Raw genomic sequence first — 14,785 nt, 5'->3', positions numbered from 1 at the left:
GTTTCCTCCTCAGGAGGGGTGGACTAGAGCGGTTTTCGAGTGTCGTAAAACCAAAACCAAACCAATTACTTGCCAATTAGACTATTCAGCCAATCTCAAACCGAAGTAAAACCAAAACCAAAACCAAAGTAATTGTCTAATTACTTTCGACACTCAATTGAAAACCGCTCTAAGACCTAAGATTATTTAGACCAATGTTACCCAGAATGATACAGGCATAATATACAGTTTTAGTCAAGCCTAAAAGCGGAGCTCCTGGGCCGCTTTGTTAAAAATCCGATTAAGCTAACCCAGGATAAGCGATAATTTTGATTTGAGTTTTGTAACTTAGCGGTAAGGTTTTCTCTTTATATTTTTGGCCTTCTGTTTTGATCTTGAATAATCTCAAGTCCTTACCCAAAAGCCGTGAAAAACACTTGTGTAGACAATTATACTTCTGTTAACTTTTAATCCTGCGTTAGCGTTAACCCAATTTCCGAACAACCCGGTCCTAAATACAACAATTAACCTGGCATGAGTCCCCGATCCTATCAAAAACAAGAACTTGGCCAGCGGTCAACTTTAACAAAAAGCAAGACCTGGATGAGCTATAAACCTGAGCCGGCTATATGGTCACGTAATACTGGTCAGAATATACCTTGTTTTGACAGGTGTCAATTGACAATAACATAGAAGTCAAATATCAAAGACGTACGCTGTAAATCAAGACTTATGGCCGCCATGTTACGCAACATGTTGCATTGCCGTCGCGATCCAGGCCGCTACCAGTGTTGACCATGAAAAAAGAGTTACATGCGTATGCTGCCCGTTTTAGGAACCTTTCGTGTACTTTTTTCTCTTAGTCATTGGTACTAAAGTACTAACCCGTATGCCCAGTAAACTACCCTTACCAATAGCGTGTATTACTCGTATATACTCCTAGCGTACCAGGCGACCCAAAACCCCAAAGATAAGCGCCTATTAATCGCCAAAATCAATCAGCAATAATCGCTTCAATAGCATGGATACTGTTAGTACTAGCGTGCTACTAAATCCATAGGCGAAGACTGTGCACGTACAAACGTGATTACGTACTAAGCGTACGAACAACTGATGAACATATAGCCACAAAAATCGGAATAGTACCAGTACTAGCGTACTAAGTGCCACCATTACCGAAGATTCTGCACGTTCTATAATACCAGCGTACTAAGGGCCGCCATAACCGAATATTGCGCACGTAATAACGTGATTACGTACTAAACGTACGAACAACCGATGAACATATAGCCGCAAAAATCGGAATAGTACCAGTACTAGCGTACTAAGTGCCACCATAACCGAAGATTGTGCACGTACTAACGTGATTATGTACTAAGCGTACGAACAACGGATCATGGAACATATAGCCGCAAAAATCGGAATAGTACCAGTACTAGCGTACTAAGCGCCACCACAACCGAAGATTCTACACATACTAACGTGATTACGCACTAAGCGTACGAACAACCGATGAACATATAGCCCCCAAAATCGGAATAGTACCAGTACTAGCGTACCAAGGAACTACTTCCCTCACCGAAGGGTTACCTAAAGTTCACAATAACTAAAAATTAAACAGCTAATAAAATCATAAATACATAGATGTAGATTACCAGCTTACTAAACTGCCACCTATGAAGCGTTGATAAAAAGGCGACTTTTTATTACGTAATTTCAATGACTGGACATGGGTTGTCTACTGTGCCATCGAGCAGAAGGATCTTAGGAGATGACCTTGGGACCCTGGGGACGAGAATGTGCACGGGTGGATTAGGACAGAATTGTTTTGGCGTTCCTGGAGTGATCATCGAAATGGAGAATCGAAAGCGGAGGAAGCATCAGGCCGATCTATTCTCTTCTGAGGCCATTAGATCTCGTTTGTCTGCCAAAAAAAAGTTAGAAGCGGATATAGATAGTCATGTGGAATTTCTTTGCAGAGTTGACCTCAACGCAGTGGACAACCTCAAGGAAGATGAAGCGCTCGCGATATTGTCGGCCAAGCTCACTTTGAATGGACTGTCAGTCTTGAAGTTGGCCATGAATCATGTACCATGTACGTACACGATGCGTTGCAGGGAATTCCAAGACTTTCCTTTTCGTACTGTTTTAATTCACAAGATTGTTACTGCCTGTTGTAGCTCTCGTTCCCTTGATTCGCTCGCCGATGTTCATCTGTATGTCAGTTTCCTTGAAAAGTATTGTACGGAATTCCTCTGTACTCCCAAGGTTCTACCGCACGACAAACTTTGGAAGCTATGTGAAAACGGTGGATACCGTTACACGAAATTTTTGTCACCTCCGGTAAAATCTTGCCTGAACTGTGAGGAAGGCATCACGATGCACAACCCACCCTCGAAAGCCAAATTGTTCACCCTTCAAGGCCCTATTCCTTCGTCGAAAATCACCCTTGAGTGCAAAGGTTGCAAAATAAGCTATGGGATAACAAAATTCACGGATAGTACAGGAGCCCATTTCTATCCAAATTCAATATCAAGTGATGTGATACAGATGACAAACACCTCATACAGGGGCGGATCTAGGGGGAGAGTACAGGGGTGCGCACCCCACCCCCCCCCCCCACCCCTGGATGACATACGGCTTTCTAATGTATCTGGTATTCTGCAAAAAAGAAAAAAAAAAGAGAGAGAGAAAAACTATGTGGTTTATTGGTGTTGGACTACAATATGTGACCAGAGTGATTACTTTGGCTTTGATTTTACAACATTCAATTGAAAACCGTTCTAGCAAACTTGCGCCACCATGTGATCAAATCAAAAGTAAATCCAAAACCAATCGTGACTCGCTCGTACATGTTTTCCCGCGCTTTGCGCTAGCTACATGTATATGCTTCAGGTCATGATGGGTTCACTGGACCATTGTCTGGGTCCTTTGTTATTGGCCAGTGTGATTACTTTGGTTGTGATTGTACAACACTCAACTGAAAAACCACTCAAAGAGTGCCTTTATAATGTTGTCAGAGAAAGGGTTTCGCCAAACTCACTATCTAACCAATTCACCATTTAAAGATACATTTTAAACTGAAAACAGTCATGTGACGGCCAAAATTGAACAGGAAGTTAGCTGCATCTCGCTCGCCTCTCTTGCCAACCCTATCCAAACATGTTCCTACCTGTTTAAGGTGTGAAAAGCAGGCAACAAAATTGTGTCTTTATCTGTGAACGTAGAATTGCAAATACGAGACATTACAGCGGAGCTCCGGCCGCCCTTGGGCCGCCAAGCGGAGCACCATACCCATATAGGAAAGAAAAGGAAACCCATGAATTGATTTTCTTATGGTTATCATGGCTGGCTTTATTGCTTGTGGGCGCGTGCGCACGACGGCGTCTAGCAAGATGGCCGCCATACTCCAGCTAATCGGTTGACAGAGACATGCAGCCTTGATTTAGTCTCCTTCTTTGATATTGGACATCCATGTTATGGTCAATTGACACCTGTCAAAAGAAGGTATCCACTGAGCAGTATCATGTGATCATACCGCGGGCTCAAGTTTAGAGCTCATCGAGGTCACGTGTTTTTTGAAGTTGACATCTGACCAAGTGCTGGTTTTCTACTGGATCGCGGGCTCATGTCAAGTTAACTTGTATATAAACAGGGCTAAGTTGTTCGGAAGCCGGTTGACGCTAACCCAGGATTAAAAGTTAACCGAAGTATGAATTTTTCTTGTATACAAATGTTTTTAACTGCTTTTGTTTTGTGTATTTTGAGATTATTCAAACTCAAAACAGAAGGCCAAACAATGTACAGAAACACTCACCGCAAAGTTACAAAACTCAAATCAAAATTCTTGATGTTATCTTAATCCGGCTTTGGACGACCCAGCCCAGGAGCTCCGCTTTTAGGCCTGGCTATATCTACATAATATTCCTGATATTCAATGTTCGTATTGCATGGCCATTTGTTAAAGTACACCCCAAACCGTTTCTTGTTCTCACCAAGAACAAAATAGTGAGCCACTAAACCGATGACAAATTAAATATACGTACCTTACAAAGAAGGAAACCATCCACATGGTGAACTAAACTGCTTGCTATATTCTTACAACAGTTCAGATTCATATAGCATTTATCGACGGTGAAGTCCCATAACTTCGCGTCCTGTTAAATGCGGAACTTCTCAAGAAAATGTTATGACGGCATGTCTTTTTTGCCTATCCGGATATTTTTGAATCCGCAACCTTTTCTTTCCGGACACGGTTCCCGTCCACACGCATCCGGCGAATTCGGCAGCGAATCCGGATATTTTTTAATCCGCTCTCCAGAGTGGAAAAAAATAAATCCGCAACGAATCCGATAACTCGTGGACGGTGAATCCGGATATTTTCGAATCCGATGACGAAGCAAAATCGTGTCCAGTCTCTTACCGAACAATAAATTAAACCAATATGGCGGCATAACGTGTAAGGCTAGTTTCTCTGGAGTGAATCCGGATACCATCGGATGCGTGTGGACAGGCGAATTCGATTTGAACAGGCTGCGCGTGGACGGGGAAATTTTTGAATCCGGAAAGAAAAAGTTGTGGATTCAAAAATATCCGGATACGTGTGGAAGGGGCCTTAGTTCATAACTCGCTTGAAAAATGTCCAATTCTTCATATGGCAAATGAAAGCACTTTCTCATATCGGCGACTCTCGCAGCAAAACGTGGCTTGGCGAAGGAACCGTTTCACACGTGCAAGAGTCTTGAATAAATCATTATTTTTGAACTTTTGAAACGCGTTTCCACCGGTCAAATGCGAATTTATCTGCCAAACATCTTTGCAAATGGTAAACACTGTTTTTTCTGAGCTTTATTAAAAGTCCTAGCCATCCAACATGATTCAACTTGCTCACATATTCTAAAAAAAGAGTTCAGTATTTTTTGGTAATAATTTTCTAAATTCTCATGTAAAATGGACAATTATTCATTCATTTATCTATTTATTTGTCTCGTTTCTTTTTTCAGAGAAGAGAAAGTATTTTTTGTTACTGCGCATGGGTTAATACCAGTCAGTTAATGGTTCTGTCTGATCCATTTTTGCAGTATAAATAAAGTCTTTACTTACTTTACTTTACTTCTACATTCTAGAGTTGTTGATATGGAAATTTATTATATGGAGAAGAGTGTTTTACTGGGAACTAAACCACTCGTAGATTCCATACGCCACTTCATCCGGGACCCGAGTGGCGTATTTTCCGTATGTCACCTTTGTGAGTGTCGTATCGTTCAATGACGTCACGATTCCCGCCTTTTGCTTTTGTTGAATTGGTTTCTCCATATAATAAAAAGAACATTACACGTTGGCTCGAAGATATGAATTTTATGTTCTCGTGGCAAGAACAATATCTCTCACGAGTGAGCTTCGCTCACTCGTGAGAAATGGTTCTTGCCACTCGAACATAAAATTCATATCTTCTCGCCACCGTGTAATATCCTTTATATATACTTTGTTTACCAGCCGTCCGGAAATAGATCGCAATAGACCAATTTCGATATATTAAAATTTAGCCTAAAACAATAGACCTCAGCACGAGGCTCCCGGAAATAAACCCTACAAACTCTGTATTTATTCCCCGGAGCCTCGTGCTGAGGTCTATTGTTTTAGGCTGAATTTTAATATATCAAAATTGGTCTATTTGTTTTCTCGTGTTAATTTATGCGGGAATACCGCCGCGGCATTTATAAGGGACCTGGGCATGAATAGGGTTGTTATTAACACCTGTCAAGCATTTTTACATTAGCCTGTAAACATATACGATACATACGGATCATTTTAGATTTCTCCATAGTGGTTAACAACTGAAGTAAAAAACATTTCTATTCGAAACAAAATGCTGTAGCCCAAAGCTTCTTCAGTTGTGTTTTGTTGCTGTGCACAACTGGAAAACGAGGAACGAAGGGGTATTTTTGGAACAATTTTATCAAGTAATTTACATTTGAAGTCGCCAACCAATTAAGAACCACAACGAAAACATTTACGGCCCCATACAAATTAACTGAGTACTGATATCAGTAATTTGCCGTTTGTAATGAATCTGTTTACGGAAAGAATCAAGGAAAAACGTAATAACCTGGCTAGAGAGTATGCAAAGAGGAAAATTCACCACAGGGAGTGTTGAGGTTGTCTTGGTTACAACTGTGTTGCCGGTATCCAAGGATGTTACTTTATTATCGAGGCTCGCGTGTTTTTAACTGGAGTGAAAACGTCAATGGATTGGAAAAGGCAAAGTTCTGGAAACTTGCAGCCATGTTTTTACACCTGTCTCACTGTAAAGGGAACAGAATCTCGAGAATCTGCAGTGCTACAATCGAAGCCAAACAAAAGTCTTTCTTCACAGATGTGGACTCCGAAGAAAAGTGTGGTGGTTAAACCTCCAGACCTAGAAATCAAGGGAAAATGTCTTGGAAACAAACTTGACAAGGATAATAAGGCGGTTGACATGAAACCCAAGTCGGTGGTGGACATTACAACAGAACAGAGCTTCAGTGTAGAAGATAAAGACATTCCCAGCCAGCGCGAAGATTTCAAAGAAGCTAACCAAGACGTTGAAAATGGCAACGGCGGAAAGATATTCTTAGCACTCCTGGAAGCATCGCTGAAGAAAAAATTGAATCCAGAGTACATTGACATTATTCCAAGCCGACTGAATCGTTCTATCGCTGTTAGATCGCCACAGTGCGATAAAAAATCGACAACATACCCTCGTTTGTCTCCTCTACAAGTAATCAAAGAAGAGAGATTACCCGTAGAGCTAAAATTTGGAGTTCGAAACCCCAAAAAGGTGAATTACAACGCAGCTTTCAAACGCCCAGACATTGCACGGCCGAAGACAGAGTTGAGTTACTATCGAGGAAAACTAGAGCCTCTTTTGCCAAGAAAAAATCCCTCCAAAAATTTACACGCCGAGTTGGAAAGAGAAGAGGCGGGTAACAAGACGGCAACTTGGTCTACATGATATCAGTCAATCACCTGTTCATTGAAATGGCTTTCCATTCTGGTCGAATTGTTTATTTCCTTAATTGGTTACATTGCAACTGTCGAAGATAGATCTTGGCGATACTTCGATGTTTTAACATTTAATTGAAATTAACACTTTAATTTCTTCCGTTTTTTCAAGGGAATTCGTAAATTTACCACACATTTCTCACTCATGTAAACAGTTTTATTACGTTATAAAAATATAACGGAATAACAAGGCCCCGTCTACACTTCGCCGAAGAAATTTGAAAACGGCGTTTTCACTCTGAAAATGCATCCAATGTTTTCCGTCCACACTACACCGGAGGAATTTGAAAACGCAACAATCCCCGGTCATTTTGGATTTGTCTTTGAGGGAAACTCGGGCAGGTAAATCAAATTTATCGTGACGTCACCGTTGAAAAGTTCCGTTTTCAAAATATGTTCCGGCCACACTAACACGCAAAGCCGGCGTTTTCAAATTCCTCCGTTTGAAGAGCGTTTTTGCAAAGCTCCATTTAAAAGACGGATTAGTGTAGAAATAAAGCTGCGTTTTCAAATTTCTCCCGCATCGTGTGGACGGGGCCTAAAAAATGCAATAAATTGAAAGGTATTCAACGCAAGCTATGGGAGTAATTTCACAGTAAATTAATTAATTAAGAGGAATCCTGGGAGAGCTGAACCTTGACATTTCAAGATTCAGTGAAAATGACATTTAGCGAAAGAAAACCTACCACACAACTTTATCCTTAAGTCTCTATTAAGTCGTTGAAGATTGACCTTTTACAAGTTCATACCGCTTTTGCTGGCTTAGATTCTTCTTATAAACAGTGCTTTAACAAAACTTTTCTTCGTGTATAAAGATTGCGCGTAAACCATGTCCTTGAATTACCTAACTAGTTAGTCTAGTTAATGTGCCTATACGATATTTATTATATACATTAAATGTCTCCTTATTTGACGACATTTTGTTACATAACCTTCATCAAGTAATAAAATTTCCAGCTTTATCTTTTTCTTAAATTTCCCAGCTTCATATTAGGTCATATAAACGATATCAGAAATTGCTGTACAATTTCTTGTGGACAAAATAATTTCTCTAAAACTAGACTTTTGGCTGATGATAAAGCATTCCTACAGTTTCAACTTGCTAAGCAAAATAGATTAACGACACACTAATTTCATCATTGCTATAAATTAGAGACGACTGCAATTGCTCATCACGCACTCTCTCATCTTTTGGTTCCATTTGCTTGTCATCCACTGACCGTTTGATAGAAAAAAAATATAAATGAAAAAAGTTTGAACACGACCCACTGATGACGATGCGATCAAAATGATATTAATCGCCTTGAAGAAAAAACGTTCAATAAAAAAAGTGTTTTGAGGATGAAAACATTAAGTCGTCCACAGTTTCATTCATAAAATGCTCTAAATCCCGGTCCTCGCTCATGGTTCAGATTATTCTCTTGGTGCTCTTAGCACTTTAGGAGAAAAGTTATCCTTTACAAGACTACTGACATTACGTTTAATCTTTCTTGTCAAATGCTTTAACAAGAACTCATTGTTTGCTGTTTGTACCGTATAACCTTAGACCGAATGTCAAATTTCGCCATAACAAATTACACGTTTGAAAACACCAAGAAGGACGGAAAAACTAGCCCTTGAATATTGAGAAAGGCAAGAGCCATTTTAATGTCCATGTCCTTGTCTTCTTTGGTTAGTTCATTCACTTACCATCAGGTACGGCAGGGAGGAGAGGGTAGGGAAGAAAGGGAAAGACTGGATTACAAGCGATAGTTAAATCTGTTTTCACTTGTGGTTTGTGATTGGAATCCGTAATGAGTATGTCCTCTGATTTCGTTCAGCAGATCTTCCTCTGCAGGCTCAACCAAATTAGAACCAAAGAGTTGATGAAAACGGCCACCGACGTGGGCGGTTGCTTCAGTCTGCAAGGTAAGTAAGTGCTTTTATTATAAGGCTAGCTCCGTGGTCTACGTGAGCGGGCAAGATAAACCGAATCCTGTGTTGTGATTAGCTACCCGAGTGGGCAAGATGGCGCTATCTTGACCGCTCGGGATTACCCGATGTGTCCCGCAAGAAAACAGTGTTCTTTTTCTATATAATAAATCCTTTATTGACCAAGCTGGTTCGGTCAAGATAGCTGGATATTGGCCTCGTCTCGGTCCATAAACACGCAAAAAAAGAACTTGGCCAATATCCAGCCATATTGACCTCACGCTTTGTCAGTGAGTCAGATGTATCACCTGATGTGACCGTGAATCTCTGGCAACTAGACGGCAGCGATTCATCCACTAAGTTGTTTAAAAGCAATACTTAAAGAGGGGAGAGAAGGGGTCGATATTCTCCAATTACGCCATCTGTCTCGCAATCCAGAACAATTTTCACAGGTTCGCAACTGATTGAACAACTTGAGAGGGTTTTATTGAAAAACAAAATCGTTTCCCAATTTTCTTTCGCAGTTCTTTTCTTGCCATAAAATAAAAATCTCGTTAACAGGTCTCGGTCTGTCTGCATGGAAAATTCTTGACCTCATTCATGGCCATACCTCATTCTGCACCATCTCCTCCTCTGTTAGGATTCTATAAAATGGACCTCGCAAACGGCTTATGATATACAGAGATATATATGTGTCTGGATTTATGATACAGAGTTAGAGAAATCGCGCCCTCCTCAAGCATTTTTTCTCCAAAGTAGACCATATGTCAGTCTATTTTTTTCCTCCACTCTCTTACCTTCCTTTTTGTTGCTCTTTTCTCAATTTCTTTCTTTTTTCAACCCTTGGAAAGATTTTTTTTTGGAGTGTTTTTTTTTTTTTTATACGAATAAAAAGCGATTTTTCTAAACATTTAACTATAAAAAATTGCGATAAAATATTTCTAAGCATATTGAGAAAGTTAAAAATTTTGTTAAAAAACGACGACGTTTCGACGTTGAGCTAACGTCATTATCAAGTCAAAATGATAGTTGATAAAAAATGTATAAATAGTCAGTAAAACAATAGTTCAATTGATGTGTTAAAATGTTTAAAGTTAAACAAAGAGTTTCGCACGGATGGAGTCAGTTTGCGTGTTCAAGCTTGGAGTCCGTTCCTTTATGCAAAGCATCTCATAGACGAGGCAATCAAATTTCCCTTGGCACTTTCGGAGAATTCGAAACTGGCTTTCGTTGAGGAGGCTTATGTCCCCGTGGGCTTCAAAAAGGTGTTTTCCAATCGCCGAGTTTTTATGTTCAGCAATGCGTTGGTGGAGGTGTCGGGCTGTGTAGCCGACATAATCTGCATCGCACAGATTACATGAAAATAAATAAACCACGCATTGTTGATTTACGATCGGAGGCTTGATTTCTTTCGGCTTGAGAACTTGTTCCAGTTTCTTGCTAATAAATACTGGTTGTAGGGTAGTGCCAATCTTGTGGTTGAGATCGCGCATATGCCGTCTAACCGCATTAGCTGATGTTTGGTCCTTGAAGGGAAGACTAACTCGCAAGACACGGCCGTCTTCCACTTGTCTTTCACGTACACCTTTCAACCGGTGTTCGTGACATTATTGCTATACCTAACATAAAAATCGGCGGGCAAACTAACTGAATGCCAATTACTGGCTTAACAACCCACCGATAAATCAAATTACTAACTGATTTCCAAACACAGGTATAATTTATGACTCCATTATACAAAACTCACCACGTGCGAAGATAACGAGTTTTGTCTTGATCTTTGCTGCTTTATCTCCCACTCACTAATAAACGCCTTTAAAAAATAAAATCAAACTTGTATCTAAATGGCGTTTTTCTTCCTGGAAAGGAAGTTACCAATTAGATATACACGATGTGATCTATTAGTCCGCCCATACATAACAACAGGTCTCTTAGAAACTAACAGCATTGCAAATTTGAAAACAACAGAAGTCTTTAATAGGACGAGCAATGTTTATCTCTACGTTAAAAAATCTAGTCATTCAAATACAATTTCCTGCAAAAGCCAAGTAGAAGATTCAACATGAATTGGTTCCGACAGATCTTTTCGCCATTTCCACATTCCTCATAATACACCTTGTTTGGCCCCCCGACCCCCAAAATTCTGCATAACCTTTGCTTCCCATTCCTCCTGGGTATTACAGTCGTCCCAAGAGAAACTGAAGACAATGCTTATGCAAAATTATGGGGGGCCAACAAGGTGTATTAAGGGGGATGTGGAAATGGCGAATAGTCGAAGCCCCCTCAGGGGCGGAGGGGGGGCGAACCCCTCCTTACGGACACCGTTCACATGGCCACAGCTATACCCCTTTGGTGCCCGTATTGAAAAGGCACAATTGATTTACCTAATCATACCTTTTTTGGTTCGCTTCGGCGACAAATCAGGCGAGTTTGGTCTCGCCATGGTTCGAATTTTGGCGAAATTTTCGCCAAAAATACCCATGGCAAGACCAATCGTGCCTGACATGCCACCGAAGCGAACCAAAAAGGGTGCAATTAGGTATTTACCGTACCCAAATATCAGGTCAGTGACCTGGGATGCTTTCCATCATGCCAGAGCCACCGGCCAGAGACCAGTGGGAATACCCGAGGAAAATGGAACGACATTTCCCGATCAAACCGGGCCAACCAAGAGGAATGGCTCTTACCACTTTTTTTTTTCTTTTGTTCCTTTTCCGAATTCCCTGCATAAGAAGGCAATGAGCCAGTTTGTCAACATGGAACGGCAAATTTCGGTCGGAATATTCCAACCGGAATATTCGACATCACCTCCAAAGGTGATCCCGAATATTCCGGTCGGAAAGAACCGAAACGAACCTTTCCAGTTGACTTCCGACCGAAATTTGCGGAATCTTTGGCATAATGGAAAACACCTTTGATATCACAGGATATCAGGACAGGAGACACGGTTTTCTGATTGGCTAACTGCGAATTTGGGTGTGTAATAACTGAAAAAGGAAGTGAACTGACCTCGAGAATTAAGGCAACAAACAGATTAATGATGAGAATGACGGAGATCAAATACCACGCCACAAAATACAGCTGTGCCCATCTGAAACAACGAGAAACAAGACAATTAAGTATAACGTATGGTCTTAACAGAGTCGTGAATGTTTTCCTTCGCAAATGAAATGTGGGGCGAAGTTAAAACTACTAGCCTAGTAGGAGTATATTCTTAAACGTACGGCATTCCAAGACAAGCAGCGAGCAAGCAGCGAGGGAACTGTTTTATCTCCCTAATATGACTGATTTGGTTTCATCTGTGATTAACACATTTTAACAACAGAGAAGTCATACGCTCACCCATTGACGACCTTCGCATATTCTTTCAAGAATACATGCCAGTTATTAACTACCATCAGGTCCCACAAGACCACCAATGCTGCCTGAAAATAACACGAAACGTCGTTATCATAAAACTGCCACAAACAACTTGAACTTAAGCCTTAATTGTGTCAGTATCCATCCGAGGGATCAGAACTAGGGTCTGCACAAAACATGAGTTTCCGTAACTGGTATTAAAATTAAGAAATACTGAAATAATTGGAATGTTAGTCCCACAAAAAAACCCCTTCACTATCCCCGCCGCCAGCATTTTTGTGACGTTATTCCGGGAACTCTCCTGTACCTATACACCACCCCCTCCCCCCCGCCCAGCATTTTTGTAAGCTTATTCCAAGGTCAACACGTCAAACGCCAGATCCACACTAGCCAGCAATAAAAATGGTATTTACCAACACTTTTGAAAATATACATTACGATTGATAGGCCTGCCACCTGTCTTCGCCTTTTCTATCACTGTATCTGGATAAAGTCTCTAGACAAAGCCCTTGGTTGTGACTATTAAAACGACTGGGGCCTATAGACAGCAACACGATACGAGACAAGTACAAGTACAAGTACGACTTTCAAATTTCAGTGTAGTTACGAACTTTCACTCCTGCCCGATGTGTGGTGTGCGATTTCAATGTAAGCACTCTTAACAGTGAACTAGTTCAGTTGATAACAAAGCCAAATTTATATAAAAATCAGTGATGACAACAACAACTCCAGCTTACCCCAAAATCGTCGAAGTTGTTGGCATAATACTCCAACTGGTCAAATGAACCGCATTCTTGAGAATACAGCCTGTAGACAAAATCAATATTTTACCCTTAGTACTAATGTACCTGAACCTGACTGCACTTGCGCATACAACAGAAAAATAGCCGGGCTAATTTACGACAGACTTCACGCACCAAAAACAGACGTGTTAGATGAGTGAGAGCTATCGACTTGACAAGTGACTAAGCTCCTGACTGCATATGAGACTTATTACAAGCCTCATCACAGTTATGTTCGAATCTCGAAGCAACTCCACGGTGCAATGAAAGCGTCCGAAAATCCCTTACGGTTAAAAGATTAAAATCTTCGCTACCCCACGTCATGCATCGCGCGCGCGCTAAGAAGTAAAATGAACAATGATAGGGCAGATGGCCATTGCTTTAGCTTTGCCTGGATTTAGCGATCTTGGACGTTCGGTGACCCTTATTTTTCTTTTGATGGATTGTTTTCTCTACCGATTTTCTACGTTTAGCGAAAATATGAAGAAAATCTATCGATTAGAAGTTTGAATTTTTTGCAAAATGCACCATCGAATTCTGTTCCTTTTAGCTCTTCGTTTATCTGTGCAGCCGTTTCAAATGCCTCTTGAAGGGTTAATTTTTGTGAAAACCTTAGCAACATTTGGAATTATTTACGCAACAGGCCCAATTCTGACAAAATATGACTAAGATCGTTTACCTCCGCGGATTCACCTTCGATATTTTTAACCATAAACCCCTGTAGACCATGCTGAATTACGTGCGCCAATCAGGGTAGTTTTCAACACGCTTTATCTCTGAAACGAAGTTGGTGACCCCCAATTTTTTTGCATTTCTGACACAAGTAACTCATAATCTGACTGCAGTAAAAATTTAAAAAAAAACTATCGACTGGAAAATTTCCGCGCGAACGTCCTTAAGACAGATTCCGCTCAAAATTCAAGCAATAAGTGCAAAAATTATTTGCTAAAAATGTTCTCATAGCACGGCAACATATGGAATTACATTATTTTGAAACATTTCACTTTAATTCATTTTTGCAAGTGACGCCGCGATTAACCTCTCAAGCATTCTCGAGAAAGTTAATGTCAAAAGTCGTGAAATACCTAAAGCCTGCGTTATTTCAGCTCATTGATCAACAATGCGTTGTGTATAACTTCAAGTGTGACCAGTGCGATGCTGGTTATGTCGGTTACACCCGTGGCCATCTGTTCGTACGCGTTGATGGACATAGAAGCAAGACCTCGTCAGTACGCAATCACTATGATAATAGACATGCAGGCAGGATTCCGGATGACCTTCGCAATTGTTTTAGCGTGTTGAAAAAATGCCACAACAAGTTTGATTGTCTCATTAATGAGATGTTACTCATTAAACAATTACGACCGTGTTTAAATGTACAATCAGACTCAGTTCGCGCTAAAGTCTTTGTCTAACTTATGCAAATTAGAAACTCTGAACTCTTAGTTACTCTTGAAATCGCATATTTAATTAGTTTCCCTTGACAATGGCGCCAAGATGTCGCCGAAACGTCGGATTTATCTATCGTTAGTTTTTGCCTGTATATGTTTATCTAAATCATTGTTGATTATTTTGTTTTCAACCGGCGTAAAATGTCCGTTGCAATTACATTAAAATATGGATAACTTCAAATTCATTTTTCTCTCGGATTGACGTCTTTTCAACCGTATTCAAAATCGTACCATGCTATGAGGTTTTTTGGTAACTTT

At 40.5% G+C, this 14,785-nt stretch overlaps 2 protein-coding genes across 2 annotated transcripts in view; one reads left to right on the top strand and one right to left on the bottom strand.

Annotated features, from left to right (window-relative positions):
* Nucleotides 1-1,757: 1,757 nt before the first annotated feature.
* Nucleotides 1,758-2,754, top strand: LOC149118442 (uncharacterized). Its single transcript, XM_089286176.1, has one exon. It carries the CDS (start codon nt 1,777-1,779, stop codon nt 2,752-2,754), a length of 978 nt encoding a protein of 325 aa, XP_089142302.1. The 5' UTR covers nt 1,758-1,776.
* Nucleotides 2,755-7,000: 4,246 nt separating this feature from the next.
* Nucleotides 7,001-14,785, bottom strand: part of LOC110054599 (two pore channel protein 2-like) — a 31,647-nt gene continuing 23,862 nt past the window's right edge. Inside the window, exons 25-29 of the mRNA XM_020760947.2 lie at nt 13,032-13,101; nt 12,277-12,359; nt 11,944-12,025; nt 10,682-10,747; nt 7,001-8,924 (exon numbers count right to left, since the gene is read on the bottom strand). Coding sequence (XP_020616606.2) covers nt 8,763-8,924; nt 10,682-10,747; nt 11,944-12,025; nt 12,277-12,359; nt 13,032-13,101 — 463 coding nt within the window. The 3' untranslated portion in view covers nt 7,001-8,762. The remainder of the gene's footprint in view (nt 8,925-10,681; nt 10,748-11,943; nt 12,026-12,276; nt 12,360-13,031; nt 13,102-14,785) is intronic.

This window comes from Orbicella faveolata, unplaced genomic scaffold, assembly GCF_042242905.1.
Source record: "Orbicella faveolata isolate gen_17 unplaced genomic scaffold, um_ofav_v1 contig_1, whole genome shotgun sequence".
Classification (NCBI taxonomy): domain Eukaryota; kingdom Metazoa; phylum Cnidaria; class Anthozoa; order Scleractinia; family Merulinidae; genus Orbicella; species Orbicella faveolata.
This window is presented reverse-complemented; position numbering and strand designations above follow the sequence as displayed.

Excerpts from the sequence above, each read along its gene's own strand:
- LOC149118442 (XM_089286176.1), top strand. The coding sequence starts at position 1,777 with ATGTGCACGGGTGGATTAGGACAGAATTGTTTTGGCGTTCCTGGAGTG.